The 25,978-nt window shown below is 45.7% G+C and overlaps 1 protein-coding gene across 1 annotated transcript in view; it reads left to right on the top strand.

Moving 5' to 3' along the window:
- Positions 1 to 25,978, top strand: part of CENPM (centromere protein M) — an 87,693-nt gene that overhangs the window by 46,529 nt on the left and 15,186 nt on the right. The window contains exons 2-4 of the mRNA XM_086958429.1: positions 11,920 to 11,999; positions 17,228 to 17,326; positions 19,841 to 19,920. Coding sequence (XP_086814555.1) covers positions 11,920 to 11,999; positions 17,228 to 17,326; positions 19,841 to 19,920 — 259 coding nt within the window. The remainder of the gene's footprint in view (positions 1 to 11,919; positions 12,000 to 17,227; positions 17,327 to 19,840; positions 19,921 to 25,978) is intronic.

Here is a 25,978-nt window from a genome sequence, read left to right as displayed (position 1 = left end):
AGGAAACACCGGGCTGACAGAAATGGGCACTGGAGACAGTAAACGCGACTCTCCTGCTTCCTTCCTTGCTAAGAGCAGACTCTACACTGACGACAAGGTCAAGTCTTTTTAGGTGTTCCAGGAAAGCGATCTGAAAAACTGTGACCTTGCAGACTTGCCATGTCCTCCAGAGCATATGAAGTGGAGGCTACTGCTTCTGTTGTAGTAAGACTTTCAATGATCAACTGAAAGTCAAGGAAAGACACAAGTCTTCCCATGGTGTCCTGGTGAAAAAACAAAATGCACATTGTATGTTGCCATCTGTATCATTGGGTAAATATCTTCTTATATCAGGTGTGAATTTTATGACTCTCACTGTATGACTGAAGAACCTGGTCTATCTTACCCACTCCGCCTATGTACTTTTAATCAAGTATACAGGAGGGCTTGTGAACTTCGGTTATCTGGCCCGAAACCGTGAAGGAGACATAGTTCTCCTCATGAATTGTAGTGAGCCCATACACATCACGCCTTTCAGAGAACTTGACTGCAAGCAGATTGTTGGAATGCAACGCAGTGCTTTGGGTTTTTTGAAGCTTCTTACACATCCGCTCCTGGGGGAATCCTCTGCGGTGACAATGAACTGTATCGCACGCTACAGTGCAAGGTTTGTACAGCTCACTAAACACCTCTACTCCTGTATAGAAGTTGTCCACATAAAGGTTATAACCTTTGTGAAGAAGTGGCCGTACCATCTCCTGTAAATCTTTCTTTTGACTCCTAGCGTGGGAGGGCAATCTACAGGGTTTAGAGTTGAGTCCTTCCAGTTTACACTCTCAAGCTGTACCCATAGCCAGTGGAGCTCTCACACAGCATGTACAACTCCATGCCAAAACGAGCTCTTTTGCTTTCAATGTAGCCCCTCGAACAGCAGCCGCCCTTTGTTCAGGATCAAGGACTCCACAATTGCCATCTTCTTTCCAGGAGTGTAACTCTATGGAAACCTGGCAGACAAATGTTTCATGACAGGCTGAATTTTGAACAACCTGTCATGGTCTAGATGGTCCCGGGACAATGCAGCAGAATTGTTATTCAAATGCAGCATGCGCTGCAATAGCAGAAATCGTACTCTGCTCATGTATGGCGTGAAGATAGGTTACCCAAATGGTGCAAGTAAATCAGTAGGACTGCAAGCTTGATTTGTGCACTAACCCCATTTTGAGGTATGGCCCCAAAATATATTCCACTCAAGTGAAGGGGCGTGGCCAAGCCAAGATGGGCCACACAGCATGGAGCTCTGCCGAGCATTGCCCAAAATATTTGCTATATTGGACATTGCATCCTATGTGCAGCGGCACAGAACTCAGTCTGGACTGCTGCTTGTTGGAGTGATCGGAACTGGTTCCGTGATCGGATGCTACCCCGGCTTGCTTCTCAATGAGTGGCCAGCATACCACGGCCTTCGGAGGCTCCACGGAGACAGGGCTCACTGGCGAGCGAGAGGATGGGGTTGTGGCTAGCTCGGTGCCGTAGCCGGAACACACGACGGAGGGCCCTGTGTGGGGTCTCTGACTGTGGACCATCTGGGTGGATCCCACTCCATCGCAGAGTACCTGGGTGCTGGGCGTGCTCACTGGCCTGCGGTCCCGGTGTGTGGCCTATAACTGTGCTGCCTTGGGCCTGCCACTCTACTCAGCCACCTGGATGGGCCCGCCTAATATAGCAGCCTACTTTCTACAGTGCTGGGCACATGCAACACAAGAGGTGCCTGCTGCTCGGGCGGTGGCCTGATGAGGAGATACGGTGCAACATTGCTTCTGTGCGTGGTGCTACAGAGCAGACCTCTGCCCCCGCTGTTGCTGGGCTGATATGCGGCCCCAGCCTTCCGCCTATTGCCCCATCAGCTAAATACAGCAGTCGTTACCCACTTATCCCTGCACTGCTGATAATCATACCTGGGATCATCCTTTCCACCCTCCTGGTTCCTTCTACTCTTGGACGTCTGGTAACTAAATTTTGATTACGTCTGAGCTGTGATGCCACTTTGTGGACTTCTGGAGCTGCAGTGCTTGCCATTTATTCCATATTTGAGGTTCACATTCTTACCCTTGCAAATATTGGCTGGCCTGGCGCATTTAGTCATTTTATGCAACCATTGTGAATTTGCTCCTATTGTGCAATTTGAGTCTTATTTGTTTTTGTCAACAGTCTTTTTATTGAAATGGTTCAAAAGCATATCATTACATCACATAGTGCAATTCCATCTCTTCTCTCATGTTATAAACTATGGGGCTGTAAGACGGTACAGTTGCTTCGTGTCATAGAAGATGTTTACAGTCCGCTTCAAAGTAAACAGTGAAATAGCACCATTGGTTGTCTTCATACAGTATCCAACTAAAATCAGAATCCATCCTAACTCTCCCTGCACCCCCAAAACAAACCTGGTGAATAGAGTGTCCCTGAAGAGCGAACAGGTGCATGGGTTGTATAGTGTGGTCAAAGGGTTACCAAGAGGTATCTTCCCCACGTCATCCTCCCATCCTCCCAAGCCCCACACACTCGCCCCCCCCCACCTCAGGATCTAAAATTGGAAGAGTTGTAGCGCCTTGGTACGTGTAGGGCACACACACAATGGGAGCCCCCGTGATAAATACTCCACCAACGACCCCCATGTGTACTCTTAAGTACTTAAAGGGGTCCGCTAGTATGCTAGCCAGTCTCTCCATAGTGACAGCCTGCCATAAACAAGCGTGCCATAAGGTCATGGATGGAGCCTCCTTCTGTTTCCACGCCGCTGCTACTGCTATTTTGATTCCCTCCAGACACAGCCAGAGAATGGTTCTGTCTCCAACCGTTTGGCGTTTGAGTGTCAGTTCTAAGCTCCAATAAGGTCAACCCCCGGATCAGATGGAATGAGGTAACCGAGTATTTCCTTAATTTGTGCCAAAATCTCTATCCAAAATGGGCGTAAGGTTAGACAGTCCCTCCAGATGTGCCTAAAATCCCCTTCGAGACCACAATCTCCAGCACGAATCGGAAGTCTCTGGAAAGATCCTTTTTAGTTTTGTAGGGTACATATAACAATCATTAAGTACTTTATAGTGGGTCTCTCACATTTTTATTGAGTGCTTGAATTTGTGTATGTCCATATATAGCTTGTCTGATTGCTTCTCCGTAATGCCCCCCCCCCCCCACCCCCACCAAAGTGTGCTCCTAAAATAGCCTGTGTTTGGGCTGCTCAGTATGCATTGAGGACTGTAGTATCCTATAGAGGTGCGAGATGGTGCCTTTTGTACCCTTTTCTAGCTGTGCTAGTCTCTTTTGGTACAAGCTCTCTAGTTGCGGCCTCTTGAACTCCCGGGTGAGGACCCAGTGTCGCAGCTGGGTGTAGTGGTAGTATTCGTTGGCCATGAAGCTAAACTCCCTCTGGCAATGTTCGAATGTCCCCATTGTGGAACATATCGGAAACCGTATGGCATCCCCCTTCCACGCATCAAAGGGTCCTGGTACACAAGATGGTGGGAACTTTATATTGTAGTGTATGGGTGTGAAGGGCGAAGGAAAGATGGTAAGGGAGGACCACCTGTGGATGCCATCCCACACCTTGAGGGTAGTCTTAGTAGGTGTACTTAAAAACACATTAGGCGGATGCCCTGGATGACCAGTCTGTGATCACTCGGAGTTGTAGTGCTTTGTAATATAGATTCATATCTGGTAGTGCCATGCCACCCTTATTTTTGGGAAACCGGAGTTGTTCAATTGATAGCCGTGCCCTTTTTCCTCCCCAGATAAAACATATGAACAGTGATTTTAATGCGGCGGGAGGCCCTGAAAAAGCTATAAACTTTTAGGCAATGTCATAATTTTGATCGCCTGAATTCGACCTAGCCATGAAGGATGCATGGGAGCCCATCTATGAAAATACGCAGTCACTAGTTACAGTGGTGGAAAATTTGCCTTAAAGAGGTCCTGGAGCCTAGGTGTTGTTTTTATTCCCAAGTAGACAATTTCCTTTTTAGCCAATTGGAATGGTGTGAACTCCACAAAGCTTCCATTTCCCCCTGTGTTAATGTGAGGTTCAGCAAGTAAGACTTAGTAAGGTTAACTGGTAAACCAGCTACCCGTTCAAACCGCTGCAGCTTCTCCATTACCCTTGCTAATGAGGATTCTGTGGTTGCGACTGACAAGAGCATATCGTCTGCAAAGAGAGATCTTGTTAGTCTCCTCCACCTAAGATACCGTTTATCTTAGGGCAAAGAGAAGTGGGGTGAGGTTGCATACCTGGTGAGTCCCCCTCTCCCTAACCCATACTTCCTCAAGTTCTGGAAGAGAAAGAGCCAATCTACTCGGTCATAGGCCATCTCGGCATCTAGCGGCAAGAGGACCGCTGGTATGATTTTTTTATTTACCTTTTCCACCAGGTGAAAGACTTTCCGATGGTTGTCGTGGGTATGCCTGCTGGGTATAAACCCGGATTGGTCCAGGTGAATGAGTTCTGGCATTAGTGATTCTATCCTATTGGCCAATATTTTAGAGTAGATTTTTGCATACAGGTTGAGGAGCGCTGTCGGTCGGTAGGAATCGCATAATTGAGGGTCCTTACCTGGCTTGGGTAATACTGAAATGAGTGCCTCCCCCTTAGTTTGTCACCCTCCTCGACTCTCATATTGAGTTATATAAGGTTAACAGTTGTGGGATCATATCAGCCAATAGGTTTTATAGAACTGGGCCATTAGGCTATCGGGACCCGGGGATTTAATTGGTTTTAGATCAGCTGTGTCACTCCCCACTTCCGAGGTCATCGGAGCTCCCAAGTTGTCATTCTGTATTGCTGACCCTCTCGGGAGCTCTACCTCTTCAAGGTATCTCGCTTGTTCAGTTGTTTCATAGCTTTCAACCTGATATACATTTTGGTAGAATTGGCCAAAAGCGTATGCCTGTCTGTTTCCGCGGTCGCTATGTCCAGCCCCTCCCTGGTGTCTGTATATCTCCTATATAGTCTTTCCCTTTTTATCCTCCATTGTCTGGACAGGTGTGCTCCCAACTTCTTGCCTTTCAACATAGGTGGAGCATTTAAGTCCTATTAGGGATAGCTCTGCTCTATTGTTGTGTATGGCTTTCAATTTGCCCCGAGGGCAGTTAACTTTCTTTGCAGGCTCAAAATGGGCTTTCTTTTATGTTTCCTTTCAACCTCCTTAAATTCTGCCTCCAATGCCACTTTTTCTTGCGCTTAATCAATTCTGCATGAAGTGTGATGCATTGACCTCTAAGGAATGCCTTGAAGGCATCCCAGTTTGTAGGTTGGGAGGTGTCCTTTGGGTAATTTCTAAGAAAGTATTTCTTAATGGACTTGCGTAAGTCATCGCGCAGCAGGTGGTCCCGTGTAAGAGCCACCGAGAAAAACCATCTCTTATATTTTGAGGGGGAACTATCCTAGGCCAGTGTTAGTGTGTATGGAGCATGATCTGACACCGTGATCGGGTGCATAGAGGTGGTCTGCTGTGCTTCCGTTAGGTTCTTACTTGCAAGGATGTAGTTGATCATCGAATAGGACCTGTGCATATGAGAAAAGGTGTAGTCCCTATATGATGGGTGCATAGTGCACCATGTAACAGTGCTGAGAAATCTTTCTTCAAGGCTTTGGTGAAAGTACTAGAGCTTGCCCTTTGAGGTTGTGTTCTGTCCATGCCCGTATCCCACGTTAAATTGAAATCTAGCAAGAAAATGGCCCCCTCTGCGAAATCCTCCCAACTACGATAAGCCCTTGGAAATTAATGTGGTTTAATTAGAGTTGTGCGCATAGATTGAGGCAAAGGTGCAGCGACGGCCCTGCAGTTTCCCCTTGACCATCACTATCCTGCCCTCCTAAATCTATTTGGCTTCTTTCCTGTTTGAATCCTAAGGATACATGAAAGAGCAGCGCTACCCTGTTCTGTTTAGTCGTGGTTGAGGAGTGATAATGGGATCTGCCCTATGTTTTAAACTGAGCTCCTCCACCATTTTCAAGTGTTTCCTGTAGCGCCACAACATGCCACTAGTCTTGGATATTTCCATAATTTCTCATGTTTGCCAGGGGAGTTAAGCCACGTGATCAAGGTTAGCACCATTTGTTTTTAAGGGGTGGGTTGTTGTATCAGCCTACTGTCTATAGATTCAGAGCTTCTTCAAGCCCCCCGCCGCCTCCCTTCCACCTCTCCCAATCTCACCATGTCCTGCCCATTGTTCTTTTCATACATGGCCCATGTGAGATCGAGATCATCCGGGTACACCCATATGTAGTAACAAAACCATTCAAATTCAGAACATTTGGGGTCAACCTGACCCAACTTCTCATGGAATACCTTAGTAATGAACATGTAATGTGAAACTATTGTGAACCTATTTGTCCATGACCAGTCCTGGTGAGCTATTGAGTGTTATGATCAAGTCAGTTGCTCCTAGGTGAAATCAAGGAAGGCTCCAAGTAATGTATGCCCCCACCCTCGAAGAGCTCTCTCCACTGTCACTCCTGTTTGTCATCAAATTGGTGGGATATTGGTCCCCTCTCATCCCAGATTGCCCTCCAGCCTCAAAATTATGCCCATGAGATGTGCCCGGACCCCCACCTGCAGAGCTAGACTTTGAGTAGTCTTATTCGCCCCCCCCCCTTCCCCAAAGAGTTGTCTTGTCTCTCCCTCCAAATTGTCAGATCCCACTTTCTTCGCACTGCTCTCAGGTATTTTCAGCCACCTGAGAGTTCCTGCACGATTGTATCAGGCCTTTATCGATGGATTTAGGGCAAAAGTTCAGAGGTCAGTCAAGTCTTTCTATCTGCTTGATTATTCCCCCCCCCCCCCCAACCCACTTGGGCCATTTGTTCTTTTCTGTTTTTGTTCTTTTCTGCTGCTGCCGCCATTGTCCTTCACCATTTGTCTCTGCCGATTTTTCTCCTTGTCTCCTTTTGTTGCGCTGTTCCCCGGCTCCTCTTGGAGTGCTAGGCCCAGAAGTCCTGCTGCTTCGGCATATGCGGTACAATGGTGGTTTTCTATTATATAAGGAGAAGGCGATTCTAAAGGGGTAGGTCCATCTGTAGTTTATGTGGTCCTGTCTTAGCTTATCCGTGACTGGTAAAAGTAGTTCCCAGTGCGCCAATGTCGCTTGTGGCACATCTTGATACAGATCACACTTGAAGACCTGTAAGGATATCTTCTCTTTTGAGCGTGCTGCTTGTAGGATTGCCTCCCTCATCTTATGGGAATGTAACTTAGCTAGGACATCTTGTGGTAGCTTCTGTCCTCCAGATGGCTGTGGTCCCACTCTAGGCACCCTATTGATTTTTATGTTCATGCTTCCTGGACCAAGCACCTCCCTGAACATCCCCAAGACAAATGCTTCCATATCTGCCCCTTCCGCCTCTTCTTCTAGGTTCCGCAGGTGAACATGATCTCTCCCAGCCCTGTTATCGAGATCCTCACATTTTAGGTTAGTGACTGCTCTTGGAGCCCTTTTGTCGTGTTTTCCACCCCACCATTTTATACTCCAGTTCCTGCACCTTGAATTCAACCTCTAGAGTGCGACTGCCCACGGAGTCGACATCTTGTTCTAGCGTTGTTAATTTGAATTTGATATCTGAGCGCAGAGCCTCCATCGAGCCCTTCAGGTTCTCCTTAATTTCTTCCTGGAGCTCTCTCAAGGAGGCGGACAGGTCCTCTTTGGTGAGCTCCATCTCTCCTTCTTGTATGCCTTCTGTTGGATGCCCTCTTGTTTCTGTAGTGGTACAGTAGCAGGAGACTGTTTGCGTCGTTTTATGTGTCATAGGGTCCGTAGTGTCCACTGAGCGACCTCTGCGGAGCCAAGTGATGCTTTGGTTCGTGTTATATTCTTGTGTGCGTAGCTCTTCTATGTCAATGTTTACCAGTCCGTCAATGATTTTCAGCTGGACTCTGGCCTGTGTGGGTCTGTAGGCTCATCGTCCCCAGTCTGGCATCTTGAGTGCTTCCGGTGTGGCCCCCTGGTCCCTGCGTCCCTTTGCCTATTGTGGATATTCTCCAAGTAAATGTGGCTATCTCCACAGGCAGTAATGGGTGCGTTTGCGCATGGTCCTTCCCCCTCTGCCAGTCGGGGGTCCCCCGCTGGCTATTTTCCCCTGTCAGGGCTGTCTCTCACGCCTTGATTATGTTCCTGCAAGGGATTTGGGGGCAGATGTATCATCCGTTTTTTTTGTCGCAAACGCTGCGATTCTTAAAAAATCAGCGTTTGCAACAAAAAAATGGGCAAATGTGATGTATGAAAAAAAGCGCATCGCAAAATTAAGGAATTGCAAAAATTGCGATTCCTTAATTTTGCGCAAGCATTTAAGGAATCGCAAAAAGCATTGGATGCATTAAAGTTTTGCGATTTCACACTAAGAAATCGCAAATTACCACCAACTTGTAGTTGGTGGTAATTTGCGAATTCTTTTACAAATGCACTTTTTGGCATTTGTAAAGGTGCCATGTGGCGCTCATACATGCCCTTAGGGCATGTATGTGCGCCACATGTAAATTTCAGGGGTGCAGGAGGGTGTTCTTAAGACACCCTTGCACCTTTGAAATTATTCTCAATTTGTGATCAGCAAATTGCGAATTGCAAATTGAGAACAACTTCCCATTCCTTCCTATGGGCCTCCTGGCCCATTGAAATGAATGGGAAATTATTCCTTAATTGCGATTAGCAAATTGCTTATCGCAATTAAGGAATTTTAAGAAATCGCTAAATAGCGATTTTCTACATACATCCCAAGTTGCAATTCTCAAATAGCAATTTCTAAAAAATCGCTATTTGAGAATCGCAAATGATGGTGATGATACATCTGCCCCTAGATCCCTTCAGTGCCTTGTAGGGTTGACTTTTATATACAGCCACTGTTGCTGTCTGGGCATCTTCTTGTGCCTGGTGCTCTACTACTCCTCTTAGGTGGCTGCCATATTGAGGTTAGGCGCCTAAGGGTTCATGTCACTGCCCTGTGTGGCCCCTGGATGCCTGCATTGCCCAGTTTGTTTCTTTCCCAGCCACAACTCTCCACCTGCTCCACCGGTGCCCGCCGTGCCTCGGGTTTGTCTACCCCTCATTGGGCTGCCGTCTTAGGGTCAGGCGCCAGCTTCCACACGCTCACCCAGTGCCTCCCTTGGTCCGGTTGTGGGTGGGAGGGCAGGGACAAGGAGGTGCAGAGGTCCCTCGCTGATTCTCCTGTTGCTCCCACTATCGAATAGGTCTAGGCCCCCGCCCGGGGGTGGCAACGCTTGAGAAGCTGGGTGCAGTTGTAGTGCGCCACATCTCACTGGCGCAGAAGGAGCTCTCACCTGTGCTCCCGGTGCCCGTTCAATACCGTCACCCCCTCTGTCCCGCTGTCTTCCTCCGCAGGGAGCGACCCTCTAATGGATGCAGCTCCCTTCTATTGACTGCCGCCCTCCTCAATGTCTTCCCGGGGTCCCCTGGGAATGCCTTGTAGCTCCACGAGCTCTTAGTGCCTCTGTAGACTCTGGTTTCTCATCACATTTCCTGGGTTAAAAATGTGCCTTCATTTGCTCGTTTGGGTGACTTTTCTTCCGAAATTCGCCACGGCGCTTCAACGGTTTAGGTCCGCTCTGCCGACTTGGCTGGCCGCGCCCCTCGAATCATGTATTTTTTTATCAACTCCATGGGTATGCTGCATGGTGTACCTGACTATCATTAGTGCTGTTATTTACTAAATTCCCCCGTACTACCTTAATATCGGCTGCTTATCTAGTTTCACCTTTTAGCTCGCGCTTGACTGTTCCTCGCTGCACTCTCCATTATTACAGTTGACTCTGGCACCACTGTCTTGGCAGGAACAGTGCACATAAAAACATGGGGTGCTGTGACCCTAGGCAAAAGCAGCTTACCTTTGCACCTGCCAGGGTCCGCGCCACCAATGTTCGTCCTCCGAATCTACTAGTACCTCGGATTAAGCAATAGCGGACCACCCGTCAGATGGCTCGCCATACTATTATGACTGAACTAAGGGCTGGCTTTAAGTGTATTGATTCCAGATTTGACACCCTTGCAAGATGTTTTGATGCGATGTCTAAATGCCTGGTTCGCCACAATGTGAGGCTCGATGGTGCGGAGTGCAGGATCTCAGAAATTGAGGCTGGCGATTCCAAGACAGTGAAGCGTCTCCTTAAGACTACCGTAGCTAAGAATGAGGACTTAGAGGCGAGGTCCCGACTGAATAATATTCGTATAGCTGGCATATCGTAATCCACCAACACAGGACTGCTGGATACCTTTCTGGAACATCTATTGGTGGACTCTTCAACAGGAAGTCCTTTACAGATAAATTTATAGACAAAAGAGCACATCAGACACTTGGACCTTGGCCCGTTCCTGGGGCGCCAACCTGACAGATTATTGCCAGACTTTTAACCTTTAGAGAATACATATGGCCTGTGACCAGGGATCCGTACAATTTTAGGGATCCACAATTTCGTTATATCCTGATTATACTCCAGTAGTGCAAGAGGCCCATTACAAATGTACTGATTCTAGACGTACTCTCAAAAGGTTGGCACGAAAATATGGGATGCCTTACCCTGCACGTCTCCAGGTGGAACTGGACTGCCGACTCCACATCTTCAAGACCCCTGCAGATGCCAAAAAGTTTTGTAAAAAGCACTCCTGGTAAATCTCCTTCTGGCGCAACGGCTCCTGAAGACTCGGCGCCCGCTTCACCTAGGGCACACTCCTAGTAACCTGTCCCAAGTGAGTTTTGCTGATGTTTAAATATGGTCACCTTCTCATTGTTGCTCCTCATGTTGACCCTCCATTGGCTCATATTGTTGTATTATGCAATATATGGTCCTTTGCTATGCTATTTTTTTTTCCTGTGTTGCTAATGTGTTCAATAATTATCATTACACATTACTATGCCTCCCGGGCTTTGCTCATATGGGTGTTGACACCCCCCAATGGGGTATACCACTATGTTTGGCTCTCTGTTTACTTTTTGGGCTATTTGGGTTTTCCAGCTTATGTCTTGGCTGGAGTGGGAGCAGGGTATTATATATGTATATTTGCATCGTTTTACTGAAGCCTTTCTGCTGCTGTGGTACTAATTAGGTTTACCCTTACATGCTTTCTTCATACACATTATTAGCATTCAACACAATGCCCTCAGTCACTACCAGAGTACAGGTTTTCTCACTCTCCTGCATGTCCAGGAATATTAGAGGTGTGAATAAATCCCCACAAGGGTAAGTAGGTCCTCGCTTTTTGTGTCACCACTGGATACAGTGGCTAGTCTTCTGGAGACTCATCCCCCCCCCAACCTGACTGTAGCTACGCAGCGACATGGGGTATGCATTGCTATTTTTCCCACTACAGTTCCTACTTGTGTGGGGTGTGCATTCTGATACATAAGTGTCCCCTTTTGGCTGATACATAAGTGTTCCCTTTTGACTGATACAGACTACCGCGGATTCTGTAGGTCGATAATAGTTTGTGATGGGCGAGCTGGTAGGCCACACAGTGTTAATAATCAATATCTACGCACCAAACACAGACTCACTGATCATTTACTGATTTGTTATCACAGATTAGCCAATACCCGACTGACTATATTTTAATGGTTGGCGACCTGAATCTCACCTGTCAGCCGGAGCTTGACTCCACTGGCTCTGTAGCTATTTCCAAATCTCATTCTTTATAGACCCTCACAGACCTCTTTGACTCATTCCACTTGACAGATGCATGGCGCCATAAATTACCTTCTATTCTATCACATCACAAACTAATGGTTTATGATATGTCTGGAAATCCTTGAGGGATTATATGATCTGCCTGCCTTTTCTACCTGCCTTTTCTACCTGCCTTTTCTATATCCTTTTTAATAGTACATACACCTGAGGGAAGAACCGGTCTGACAGAAGCTCATATATTTTCTCTTCTTCTTCGTGGCAGCTAGTCGGAACTGATGAACATCTGCAGGAGCTGTTAGTGGAGGCAATGCTGAGAGAACCCAAGGCATTTGAGTTGAAAATGTAAGTAATGCAGCATGCTGCCACCCAATAAGACAGCTGAGATTGCTGATCCATCAGATCTGTGTATACTGACTGAAGGTTACTGGTTCTAATGCCAATAGAACAGATAAGTGGGTTAACATGCGTGCAGCTGAGATTTGTGTTTGATAAAGTGCTCTGGAGAAGTGTCTGCTTTTTGTTTTCATAAAGATGGCATCAATGAACATTTTGATGTGCTAAAGTCACATCTTCCCAGCTTTCAGGAACATGCAGACCTGAATCAAAAATTACTTTTGGCATATGTGTAGATCCCTCAAGTTTTCCCAAAGAATCCAACTGTTGAAATAAAGGAATCTTGAGAACAAGTAGGAAGAAACTGCAATTTTTTACAGTTTTTTAATCGAACTTTTTGTCACTTTGGCTGATTTACAAAAGGTTTGCACTATTTTGTTCGCTAGACCCTTTTAGTTGTGGGGATATATAAGATTTGGAGGTTCTCTAAGAACCCGAGGTACCCAGATTCAACAATTGAGCTGCACCGTACAATGGTTTTCATGGTGAACTGAGTAGTGACATACATAGAGTGAAAAATGGGTATCAAGGTAACCTGTATTTCTGAAATGAGCACAAGGTATGAAGTTTGGGAGCAGTGCTTATTTGTACAACTCTTAATTTGTGGGTGCCTGAACAAACTCATGATTTAGAGGGTATTTTTAAAATGTTTTTCTTACACACTGGCTTACATTTGGATGGCACAAATGCAGTGAAATCCAATTGCTAATAACAAATATCATGCTATTCTATGCTCCCACATGCTTTCTGATAAACATGGTACCTCACTTGTGTGGGTAGGCATAGTACCTGTGACCGTAAACTGCCCAAAACGCAACATAGATACATCACATTTTTCCACTCAAAGCTGACTTTTTTGTTTTGCAAAGTGGATAACTGTAGATTTTGGGCGCTAGTTCAGCTGGCACTTAAGGCAACCTAACAAACCTGCAGAGTTTTTAAAACTAGATAATTGGGGGAATCTAGGGTGGGGTGCCTTGTGTGCCTAGGGTGGGGTGCCTTGTGTGCCCCCCCCTCCCGATGTCTAATTTTCCATTTATTTAGGGTGGGGTGCCTTGTGTGCCCCCCCCCCTCCCGATGTCTAATTTTCCATTTATTTGGGGTGTGGGGGCATGGCCCTGCCCATGCTTGGCAGTCCCCATCCCTATACCATGACGTCTAGTGTCAGGGCAGAGTAGTGAGGTGGGGGGAGAATAAATAAATAATACCACTTACTTGCCGCGTCGCAACCTCTGTGCTCTTCTGCTCCTGCACTGCACAGGCTCATAGAATCCTCTGTGGCCAGTCCTGATGCTGCTGTCCTGTTTAATAGCAGTGCTAGGATTGTCCTGAGCGCTGTGAATGTGTGCTCCCATAGAGACTGAAAGGGTAAGAAATGCCTTCAAGGGAATTTGTTTATATAGATAGTTTTTTTTAAATAACTTATGAAGACAATTCAATGGTCCTCTAGTGAAATCAATTCTAGATCTGATTCTCTGTTAATTTGGGTCAGGAGCACACAATGTTAAACAACATAAAACACACATAATAGAACAAACAATAGGCGGGTGTATAAAAAAATCTTGAATTTATCTTTCAGTTAAAAAGGTAAGAAATTTGGCATACAAATATATATCAACAGGCCTACAGGTACATGGAATTAACAGAGAATCAGATCTAGAATTGATATGTTATGTTATGTTATGTTATGTGGTTTTTATTTGGCGCACAGATGCTCCAGCTAAGGAGCGTCCTGGCGCCCGAGGACTAGAGGACCATTGAATTGTCTTCATAAGTTATTTTTTTTTAATGATCTATATAAACAAATTCCCTTGAAGGCATTTCTTACCCTTTCATATATTCCCCCACGCCCTCAATGGTATTTTGGGTTGCTCACTGATATAAATCTATCCCATAGAGACTGGACACATGTGCTTTGCTGTCTCCAACCTGACAACGCAGCTGGGTTGGAGACTGCTTCAGTGCGCATGTCAGTTTCGCTTTCCTGAGACTGCCGGCCAAACAGACTTGTGCACTGATAGCAGTGCTGCCCATCACTCCCCCTCCAGCGGGTCATTGTCTGCCCTGCCCCCAAGACTTGTTTGTGCCAATAATAAAACGATAATAAAACTGTTATTTTATTTTTTGAGTTTTGCAGCTGCTGGCAGGGGGGGGCGCCACTTCTCTGCCATAGTGGATTAGCCGCTGCTGACCCTATATTAAAAAAAATAAAAATAATCCCTGGCATCCAGTGGGCTTTCTGCCCAATCTGGGGGCCAGATTGGGGTAATTATCCCCATCTGCCCCCAGGGGTGCAAAATGACTGTTCCACCCATTTCTTTGGGATGGGGGCATGACTGTGCCTATACTGGGCAGCCCCTGCTCCTGCAGTTCCAACAAATGGATTAACCCTGAGTCTAGTGGGCTTTCTGCCTCATGTGGGGTGGTGCAGACTGGGTTAATTGCCCCATCTGTCCCCCGGGTGGGGGTGGGGGGGGGGGGGGTAGAAAGAGTGAGAGCACAATCCCTTGCCCATGCCTGGTGGTGGTATCCCTGCTTGGCGATTGCTCTCCTGTGGCTGTCCTCAAGCAGGGATCCACTGGGCAGAGGTACCTTTGTAAAGAGGAGATTACCCCTTTCCAACTATATCTCTACCATTGGAATCAGGGCTGGGGGGCTGTGATATTCCTCCCACCCGGATGTATGATGTTACAACGCGTACTTTTAGCACGCATACCATTACCACAGATTTTTTACAACGCAAGTCATTTTACAACGGATCCCTTTACAACGCAATACACTACAATGCAGATACTATTACAACGCATACCATTACATCGTAAGTATAATTATAGGTAAGTATATAATATTAATATATAATGTAAATAATTATTTTTGAATTATTAAATGTAATTATTTCTTATTTAATTAATAAAAAATATATTAATACAATTAATTTTAATTTTTTTATTTGTAAATATATATTAAAAATAACCCTGTACCCCAAAACCCAAACCCAGCCCTAAAACCTAAAAATACCCCTGTATCCCAATACCCAAACCCAGCCCTAAAACCTAAAAATACCCCTGTACCCCGAAACCCAAACCCAGCCCTAAAACCTAAAAGTACCCCAAAACCCAAACCCAGCCCTAAAACCTAAAAATACCCCTGTACCCCAAAACCAGCCCTAAAACCTAAAAATACCCCTGTACCCCAAAGCCCAAACCCAGCCCTAAAACCTAAAAATACCCCTGTACCCCAAAACCCAAACCCAGCCCTAAAACCTAAAAATACCCCTGTACCCCAAAACCCAAACCCAGCCCTAAAACCTAAAAATACCCCTGTACCCCAAAACCCAAACCCAGCCCTAAAACCTAAAAATACCCCTGTACCTCAAAACCCAAACCCAGCCCTAAAACCTAAAAATACCCCTGTACCCCAAAACCCAAACCCAGCCCTAAAACCTAAAAATACCCCTGTACCCCAAAACCCAAACCCAGCCCTAAAACCTAAAAATACCCCTGTACCGCAAAACCCAAACCCAGCCCTAAAACCTAAAAATACCCCTGTACCCCAATACCCAAACCCAGCCCTAAAACCTAAAAATACCCCTGTACCCCAAAACCCAAACCCAGCCCTAAAACCTAAAAATACCCCTGTACCCCAAAACCCAAACCCAGCCCTAAAACCTAAAAATACCCCTGTACCCCAAAACCCAAACCCAGCCCTAAAACCTAAAAATACCCCTGTACCCCAAAACCCAAACCCAGCCCTAAAACCTAAAAATACCCCTGTACCCCAATACCCAAACCCAGCCCTAAAACCTAAAAATACCCCTGTACCCCAAAACCCAAACCCAGCCCTAAAACCTAAAAATACCCCTGTACCCCAAAACCCAGCCCTAAAACCTAAAAATACCCCTGTACCGCAAAACCCAAACCCAGCCCTAAAACCTAAAAATACCCCTGTACCCCAATACCCAAACCCAGCCCTAAAACCTAAAAATACCCCTGTACCCCAAAACCCAAACCCAGCCCTAAAACCTAAAAGTACCCCAAAACCCAAACCCAGCCCTAAAACCTAAAAATACCCCTGTACCCCAAACCCAGCCCTAAAACCTAAAAATACCCCTGTACCCCAAAACCCAAACCCAGCCCTAAAACCTAAAAATACCCCTGTACCCCAAAACCCAAACCCAGCCCTAAAACCTAAAAATACCCCTGTACCCCAAAACCCAAACCCAGCCCTAAAACCTAAAAATCACCCCTGTACCGCAAAACCCAAACCCAGCCCTAAAACCTAAAAATACCCCTGTACCTCAAAACCCAAACCCAGCCCTAAAACCTAAAAATACCCCTGTACCCCAAAACCCAAACCCAGCCCTAAAACCTAAAAATACCCCTGTACCCCAAAAACCCAAACCCAGCCCTAAAACCTAAAAATACCCCTGTACCCCAAAACCCAAACCCAGCCCTAAAACCTAAAAATACCCCTGTACCCCAAACCCAGCCCTAATTATTTACATTATATATTAATATTATAAACTTACCTATAATTATACTTACGATGTAATAGTATCTGCGTTGTAGTGAATTGCGTTGTAAAGGGATCCGTTGTAAAATGACCTGCGTTGTAAAAAAATCTGTGGTAATGGAATCCGTTGTAAAAAATCCGTGGTAACAGTTGCATACCCCCCCACCCCCTCCCCTGAGAACTGATTCAGTGAAAGTAAAACAAGCGCATCAGCTTGTTTTGCTTTAATTTTTACTGTAATGACCTGAGCGTACCCTGCACAGTGATCGTCATTACAGTGGAGAAAAAAAAATAAAAAAAAGACCTAAATCGGACTGTTCGAGAAGCTCTTCCAAAGCAGCCGGATGTTGAAAAAAGTAAAGGACACCCTCTGGTGCAGCACACGAGAGGGGCCTTTATTTACCTCCCCATTGTCTGCCAATGGCTGACACCCACTAGCAGGTTAATGCATCTGTTGCACAGATCTGGACGTATCTCTCCGGCCGGTCATTCCTTCTCAACCCAGTAACATTGCTCACTAGGTTAATTTACACTCCTGAGATTTGTTTGTAGGAAGCCGGCCTCTGGTTTTGATGCCGGTAAAAGCCTGGTGGTTTACTTCAGTTAATGCACCTTTTGCAGGGAACTTTACTGCACTTCGCTAATCTCCTTCTCTCGCTTTTCAGCCATTTGGCAAAGTCTCTGCCACTTCCACCTGAGGGCGATCATCAACGCCCGCGGATAGACTTGGTTGTCTTCCTGGTAAATCTGCAAAGCCAGCTCAGGTAAGGTGAGACCACGAAGAGTGGGATTTCATAGTCTGCTCCTGGGTAACAATGGTTAAATCCATCTGGTGGCAGAATTGCGGGAAATAACTCATGTAGAAAAATGTGTGCTTTTTATTTTAGGCATTTGCCACATGCTTAATTTCAATCTTTTTGTATGATTGTTATTGGTTGGTTGTCACTTGTTGGGTAAAAATTTGTTTTAAAGAATATTTGAGCAGGAATATCCCCTGCTTGGTGTACAGGGGTGTTCCCCTGTCCAGAGTGCCCGACTGAGTATCTGATATCTTGAGGTTTTAAATGTCTTTATTTCCGTTGATTGAGACCATGAAAGACAAATATTACAAGCAATAAAAAACTTAGAAATCAAATGTATCTGTTTCATTAGGATGTCTAAAACAGAAGCTCATTTGAAAATTGTTATTTTTACAGAACATCCATTCTGGCATAAAAACCCCACACTAATATACAATGCTTAAAGCAATCCTCATCATAATTTCATTGGTGAGTAAAAATCAATATATGAAAAATGCAAAATTAATAAACCAGGCATAAAAGTATTAATGAAGCCCAAGCATCCCCCTTATCAATACATTTCTTTCTTATGTACCAAGTGATGCAAGTAAATCTTTTCAGACTACAATTGATTGCCTCACTAGTATGGGACCTCAACATTCTTATGGTTACTGCGCATTGGCTTACCCCAATAGATTGACATATTGGGATTATCCATTCTTTTTGTGTATGGTTCTCCGACACATTGCAAGCTGGCACCTGAAGGCCTTGAGGGAGGGATCCATCAAGCTTCTAGCAGCTTAAGGCGATGATCGAAGTCCCGGTTATGAGAAAGGTCCTAGTCGAGAGGAAGCTCCCGGTCACTGAGTCCGAGACCCTTTGTCGCATATTAAGTCGTTGAGCCACTCTGTTAAGTCGAGATTGCATAAGAAGTTGAAGTGTGTTTCAACTTCACGTCGGCTCACGAGGGAGCAGTGCCACTCATGGCTTGGCTCTGTGGTTTAGTCAGTGTCTGGGTCGGCTCCGCATCTCCCCAAGTTTCCTAGAGTAGGAGCGACCTCTGCCAAGCTCCGAGATTTATGAGGCCAGGAACCTGACATTTGGGTGGCCGGTTCCCACTGGTGTGCCTTGGACCCAGCAGGTTCAGAAGGGACCCCTTCTGAATTCAAGCTGGTGGCTCAGGCCCTAAGTGGCAGTCTGGCCCCAAGGATCCGCAAAGGAGTTCGGTCATACCATCCTGACCTTCCCTGATGCTGAGGTAGACCCTCCCAGCGGACCCATCGCTAACATGGAGCCGGAAGGGCGTCTTCCGACGCAGGCTCCTGTTGCGACTGAAGCCATGTCATCAAGGCCAGAGGCTAGGACTCTGGTAGGAATGGGAGGGGTCGTTGAACCCTGAAAAATACCAGCCTTATGAAGCCCTATAGACTGGTGTGAGGATCTGGGTGAAGCCAGTGGACGGGACACTTCTCCAGCACTACTGCCAGGATGGTCAAGCCCATAGAGACGGGCACTTCGCCTGTTTGGTCCTGCAGAACTTCTTTGTGTAAAATTGGTCCGCAGAACCACCTCTGGGAAGATATTACTTGGGTATCTATTGTAAGATAAAGAATATATTCTAAGTAGAGGAATCTATGGCTACAAGTCTCCATCAGCTGGATAGGTTACTTACCTTCGGTAACGCCTTCTCTGGTTGACTCTATCTAGTCAATGATTCCTTACTTATACCCCTCCCCCCCCCCCCCCCCCCCTCTATGCCCCCGCCATCCTCCCGACTCTGCAAACTTCTTCAGGGCATTTCCCTGGTGGTTCAACTTCTGACGGACTCTCTTAACGCCAGAATGGACAAACTCAGACGAAGATGCCTAGTGGATCACTAATGGCGTCTCCATCCAGAGGTGGTGCAAGGTCTCTGAGCAGTGGGGAGAGTCTTTGTTAGATCTGTTCAACACCAGTGAGAACAGACATTGTCAGCAGTTCTTCTGCCCATTTGAGTTTCTAAGGTGACTCGCGCTCGGAGACAATTTTAGTCTTGAGTGGAACACAGGCCTCCTATATGCCTTTCCGCCTAAACCACTCCTGTCCACAGTTCTGAAGAAGATCAAGAACGACTAAGCCCAGGTCATTCTTTTGGCCCTGCTTTACACTGTCCTCCAGTACTGCCTTACTGCTCGACCAAGCTACCACTTTAGAGAGTAAGGTCAGACCTGACTTTAACCTGTTATATCTCTGGGGATTGTGGACTCTATACGCACTGTACTTTGGTCCAGTACATATAGAGCCACTTTCTCACAGTGCCCACCACCTACAACTACTTACACAAACCAAGCACGGACAATAAAGCAGGTTGAGCAGGAGTTTCTGAATGAGGTGGCAGGGTGATACCAGGATTGTGGGAGAGAAGGGTAAAGGTGAAGCAGCTTGGACTGTCAAATGTGTGTGAACTCTTGCGGGCCCCACTGATTCTCTCACTCTTACTGTGATCTTCTTTCTCTGCAGCTTCTCGACAGTGAAGTCTTCACTTGCCCACCTGGACAGCAGCTTCTTCTTGGGCAAGGTGTGCTTTCTTGTTGTAGGAGGTGTGTATGGAGCTTCGTAGTAACACCTGGTGAGGTAGGAGGGGTGTATAAGAGGGAACAGCCATGCAAAGGCCAGGAACAGTCGCACATTCTGGAGGCAAACTGCAAGAGCAGGGGTACCTTCACGATCTAAAGACATATGGGGCCCCCTCACTACCTACCTTCTAACCATTCTGGATGTCCCCTAAGGGTGGGAGCACGAATGCAAACGTCTACAATGGGATGTACTGATCAAGAGGGATGACTCACTTGGATACTCTTTCATATGTGGCACGGTTTAGTTTTATGTTTATACTTTTAATGTATACTACAAAACAATGCATATCAAATCTAAAAAAAGACTACCAATCTAGGCTGCAGGGGTTAACAGGTCTGTCTTTCTTGCTGTAGTTTCTGTGTAATACCTGTGGTGTTCTTGCCGCAATTACTGCTGCTGTCTGTGTTTATATTTCTGCTGCTTTATAAGAGTGTATTACTGCTACTGCTGTCTCTTACTACTACTGTTCCTGTCATTATTACTGCCCTTGTATGTATTAATAATGTTGCTGGAGTTTTTCTCTTTCTGTTTCTATCTGCTTTTCTGCTGGGTATGTCTATATTACTTCGACTCTGTGGGTTTGTATTGCTTCTGCTGTGTCTGACTGTATTGCTTTTGCATGGTTCTCTATTGCCGCAGCTGTACATACGTATTGCTGCTGACTTACATCTGTATCACTGTTGCTGCCTTTATCAATGCACTGCAGTGGTCTGTATTACTGCTGCTCCTCCTGTCTGTAAATCTGCTGCTGTCCAGGTTTGTGCTATATTGAGTGCTGCTCCTAATGGTTCTTATGTTGTTGCTTTCTGTATCACTGCTGCTATTGGACTTGGCAATCATCGAATCATGTCTGTGATTGGTTTCGAAATAACTAGTTGAAACTAACTGAGAATAAACCTGAGGTTCTGTTTCAAATACACACTGTCTTACTCATCGCTCACCCCAGAACCTTTGGCTGGCTGACTGCCAACTTCTAAGCCACTGTTAAACCTCGGATTTGTTTGGAATTCAGATGCGTGATAAATTCCATAAGCAGAGAAAGTGACAGATGATTTAGAATCCATCAGTTGCGTAGAGTAATACATTTTCTACTGGATAACTTCGATAAACTGGTGGTAGTAGTTTGGCTAAGTTCAAAACTCTAATGTGGAAACACCCTCTACTCTGGTCTTCCACACAGTGGTTCTCCAGTATTGAATCTTTCATAGATTCACATGCTTGTATCTTCCCCATCGTCATGGTGAGAGTCTCACGGTAACAGAATGACCAAAGCAGTATCATAGAGAAAAACTGCATAGAAAATTCCATAGGGAATGACATCATTTGGTAACCAGACCTCCTTATTGTTTGGTCCAAAACTCAGCCAATCAACAGAAGACCCTGCCATCCCACTCCCCAGCAGAGCTCTCCAACCCCAGATTTCCAACGGCCTTCATGTGAGAAGGAGTCTCCCTGAGCTCTGCTCAGTTTGTTCCTGAGGGAACTTTTGACCTTTTCAACTGTCGAATTTTCTTCTGGATTTAAGGTACTGTGCTTCGCCTAGTATCTTACTATGGCTGAAAGCTCTAAAAAGAGGCTTTTCAGGCCCTGCAGATCCTGTGGAAAAGCTAGGCTTTTTTTCTGAAGATCGACATAAGGACTGCCTATACTGCCTTCACCCCAAACATGTAGCTAAGGACTAAAACCCCCGACAACGACCTCGTCGACGGTGTAGTCGTCGACGACTGGAGCTTCGTCGATGGTGGCCTAGTCAACGACAGATTTTAAATCACAAAAGTCAAAGACTTTGATCTCTATCAAATCTTTCCACTCTTCGACGGTAAAGAAATCCTCTGAATTTACGGCATGGACAAAAATTTCTCTGCTGCCTCTGCCAAATTTGCTAGAAATGCAGGAGTCAGATAAGGAGTCTTCAGGAGTGGCTTACAGTCCCTCTCAGCTGCAGATTAAGGGCCAAGAGACTGATGAGGAAGAAGGCCAGGAGGTTCAAGAGTTCTATTCCTTTAAGGATCGTCCTCAAGCAAAATCAAAAAGATATGAGTAATTTCAAGAGTTATGACTACGAGGAAGAGGAGAAACAATAAGCTGATGAGAGAGAAGAATCCATCTCAATGCCTATCTCTCTGGTGACGGACTTACGTCACATGATCGACTACTACAGGTTTTCCTGAAGCTAATGTCCATGCTGCAAGCACTCCAGTCACACCTGCTCAAGTGCCTGTAGCCCAGCCTACACCTGCAGTGCAAAAATTGCGATCTCCAGTTGTCACAATACGAGATGACTTTACAGGGAGTGATGGAGAAGAGCTGCCAGAGGAAGGAGAACTTCTTCATGACACCCCAGTACGTGTAGAATGGGATGAATATGTTTTGCCAACAACACCTTCGCCATCACCTTCTCCAGAGAGCTCTCCTCCACAGGACATCGGAGGATTCCATGATATTATGGAGAAAGCAGCTAAAAGATTTGAGCTCCAGATGCCAGTACAGGAAACCAAATGTTTCCTATATGATTTCAAAGAAGATTCAAGGAAGTCGGCTAGATAAATTCCAATCATACAGCATATCTGGAATGAAGGTCTGAAAATCCTGAAAACGCCAGCACTGGTGGCGGCCTCGGTTCCTAGGATTGAAAAGAAATACTGGATGCCGGAATCTTCGCCTGCGTGTTTGATCGGACACCCACGCCCAGAATCGGTGGTAATGCAGTCAGCACAGAGACACTCTGAAAATCCTATCTCCACATCTGTAGCTCCCCCTGACAAGGAAGGAAGACAAATGGATGGATTAGGGAAGCGGTTTGCAATAATGGCAGCATATACCATCAAAGCGGCAAATGCTATGGCTCTCATCAGTCGTTATAACAGACGGAGTGGTCCGATTTAGCGCCACTGTTGGCTCACCTGCCAGAGGATAAAAAAGAGAAGCAGCAGCTATTTTACAGGATGGGGGCTAAGGCGACCTCTGAATCCATTGATATTGCTATGGAAATCTCTTCAGTGGCGTTTCGTCAAATGGCAGGAGCGGTGGCCCTCAGAAGGCAAGGTTGGCTGAAAGCTACCTCTTTTAGGCCAGAAGTGCAAGCAAAAATCGTTGACATGCCTTTCGACGGGGAGAATCTCTTTGGTAAACACATAAATGATGCTCTCCAAGGAATCAAGGCAGATACAGACACAGCGCGGGGGCTGGGGTCTCTTCAACAGGGCAGATTCCAGTCCTTTCGGAGGAGAGGAGCTAGAGGACAATTCGGACAAAGATCTTCATACCAGTCAAACAGGTGCCAGCCATACAGCTAGAAAAGTTATAGCCAGTATCCCTCTAATCGACAATATCGTTCCCCAAATCCCTCTTTACACCAGCAATCTTGAGGAAAGAATCCTACTAGAGGAAAAGCAAAGCAATCTAATAGACTTCATCTGGGCGCCCTCCACCGTGTCAGATCCCGACAACGACCATTATCTCTCTCTCTCTCTTCTAGAAACATTGGCTGTCAATAACAACAGACAGATGGGCATTGGATATAATTCATCTAGGCCATACCCTGGAATTTGTACAGATACCCCCAAATCAACCTCCTGTCTTCAGACAGCAGCAACATCTTCCAGCTCTCAAAGCAGAAGTTCTATCTCTGATACAGAAGGGGGCTATAGAGAAAGTTCCTGGTCTTCAGAGAGGAGAAGGATTTTACTCACATTTCTTTCTGATAAAGAAAAAACAAACATCAAAATGGAGACAGGTATTAGGCCTGAGGGATCTGAACCAGTTCATCAAGAAAATCCCGTTCTGCATGCTCTCACTTCAGGAGATTCTCTTGCTTATACGCAAAAAATATTCCTTGGCATCCCTGGATCTCTTGGATGCTTATTTCCATATCCCGATTCATGTAAAACACAGAAAGTATCTGTGTTTTGTAGTGGAGGGGTGCCACTACCAATTCAAAGTGTTGCCCTTTGGACTAAAATCGGCCCCAAGGGGCTTTACAAAATGCATGGCACCAGTCGTTACTCACCTAAGATTACAAGGGCATCAAATCTTCCTATATCTGGACGAATGGCTTATAAAAGGATCATCTTACAGGAAAGTCCAGATCTCTCTAAAATGCTGCATGGATCTATTTCATCGCCTAGGCCTGTGAGTCAATCTGGTAAAGTCGTCCATAGTGCCTTCACAAACCCTTCAATTTCTAGGGGCCGTGCTTCACACAAAAGAAGCAAAAGCCTATCCATCAGAGGAGCGGATTCGGAAAATGTTAACTCTGGCTTCAACTCTGCAGTCAAAAAAGTACACTTCAGTGAGAATATACAAGTCCTTGTTGGGGATGATGTCTTCCTGTATCCCATTGGTACCAAATTGCCGTCTGCAGATGAGACCTTTACAGGAACTCCTCGACAAACCGTGGATACAATCCCAGGGGTCCTTCGAGAATCGGATCTCCATATCTCCTCAAATGCGACAAGCTCTGTCATGGTGGAAGATCAGAAAGCATCAAATACAAGGTCTGACATTCGAACCCCAACGTCCCAGTTATGTAATGACGTCCGATGCCTCGCTGCAAGGCTGGGGGGCACATCTCCAGGACCTAGAGATTCAGGGTCACTGGTCCAAACAAGAGGCTCAGTTACACATCCACATGCTAGAACTGAAAGCAGTGTTCTTGGATCTAAAAGCTTTTCTCCCCAGGATACACGATTCTACTGTAATGATAAGACAGACTGTACAACAACAATGTTCTACCTCTTGAAACAAGGAGGTACAAGATGGAAGCTACTCTCGACACAAGCACAGGAAATTTGGAGATGGCTCCTACTTCACAACATCTCCATTCAGGTCCAACATATTCAGGGGATAAAGAACACAAAGGCAGATGTTCTGAGCCGGACAACCAGTGAGAGTGCAGGGACATACTGTCTCAATCTCTGGTAGTTTCAACAAACAAAACATGTACGGCAAAATGGAAGAGATTTTGCCAGTGGTGTGCATTTCAGGCTTTGCATCCTTTCACAGCTTCTCCGGAACAAATTCTGCCATATCTTCTTCATTTGTCTAAAGCAGGTCTTTCTCATGCCTCCTTAAAAGTACACTTGGCAGAAATTTCAAGATATAGAAGAGTTCCAAATCAACCTTCGCTCTGGTCACAAAGGGTGGTCAAGGAATTCATCAAAGGACGTTTCCTCCGATTCAGCCCCTCTGATCCCTTGGCATCTTAATACAGTACTATCTCAACTCACAAAGCCTCCATTGGAACAGTTACATAAAGCAGATCTGCAATTCATATTGTGGAAGACAGCATTGCTGTTGGCTCTCACATCTGCTATGATAGTTAGCGAAATCCAAGCTTTCTCAATTGCAGAACCCTTTCTCCATTTTCGGCAAGACAAAGCGATACTAAGGACCAACCCAAGATTCATTCCTAAGGTTCCTACAATATTTCATCTCAACGAACCGGTAGTTTTACCTACATTCTTTTGGGAATCCCTCGACAGAAGCGTAGAGAGCCCTACACTCTCTAGATGTCAAAAGATGTTTAAAGTTCTACATTGACAGAACGAAATCATTCAGAAAGACAAAGCAGTTGTTCCTAGCCTTTGCTAGGCTGAGGAAAGGTCTGGCATTATCCAGGTTAAGTATTTCAAGATGGATTACATCAGCTATTATCAAATGTCACGAAAAGGCCGGGAAACCCCTGGGCTCCTAGGTGAAAGCACATTCCACCAGAAAGATGGCGACCTCAGAGGCCTCGTTTGTAGGAGTGTCCCTGCCAGACATCTGCAGAGCAGCGACCTGGACGAGCATTCACACTTTTACTAGACACTACTGTCTAGATGCTGCGTGGAAGGAGGACACAGCAGTGGGACAAGCAGTTCTTCTGCATCTATTTCAATAAGGTATTTTTCTGTTCGAGCTATATATACTTAGTTGTATACATGTGTATATATAGATGAATATAATGATATATGAACAAATGTTTGAATTACGCACTAAATTAGTATCGTTCTATGTGGAATGCGTTTCACCTTAATA

This window comes from Lissotriton vulgaris, chromosome 1_1 (assembly GCF_964263255.1).
Source record: "Lissotriton vulgaris chromosome 1_1, aLisVul1.2, whole genome shotgun sequence".
Lineage (NCBI taxonomy): Eukaryota > Metazoa > Chordata > Amphibia > Caudata > Salamandridae > Lissotriton > Lissotriton vulgaris.
The sequence above is the reverse complement of the archived record's forward strand: the minus strand, read 5'-3'. Positions and strand labels throughout refer to the sequence as shown.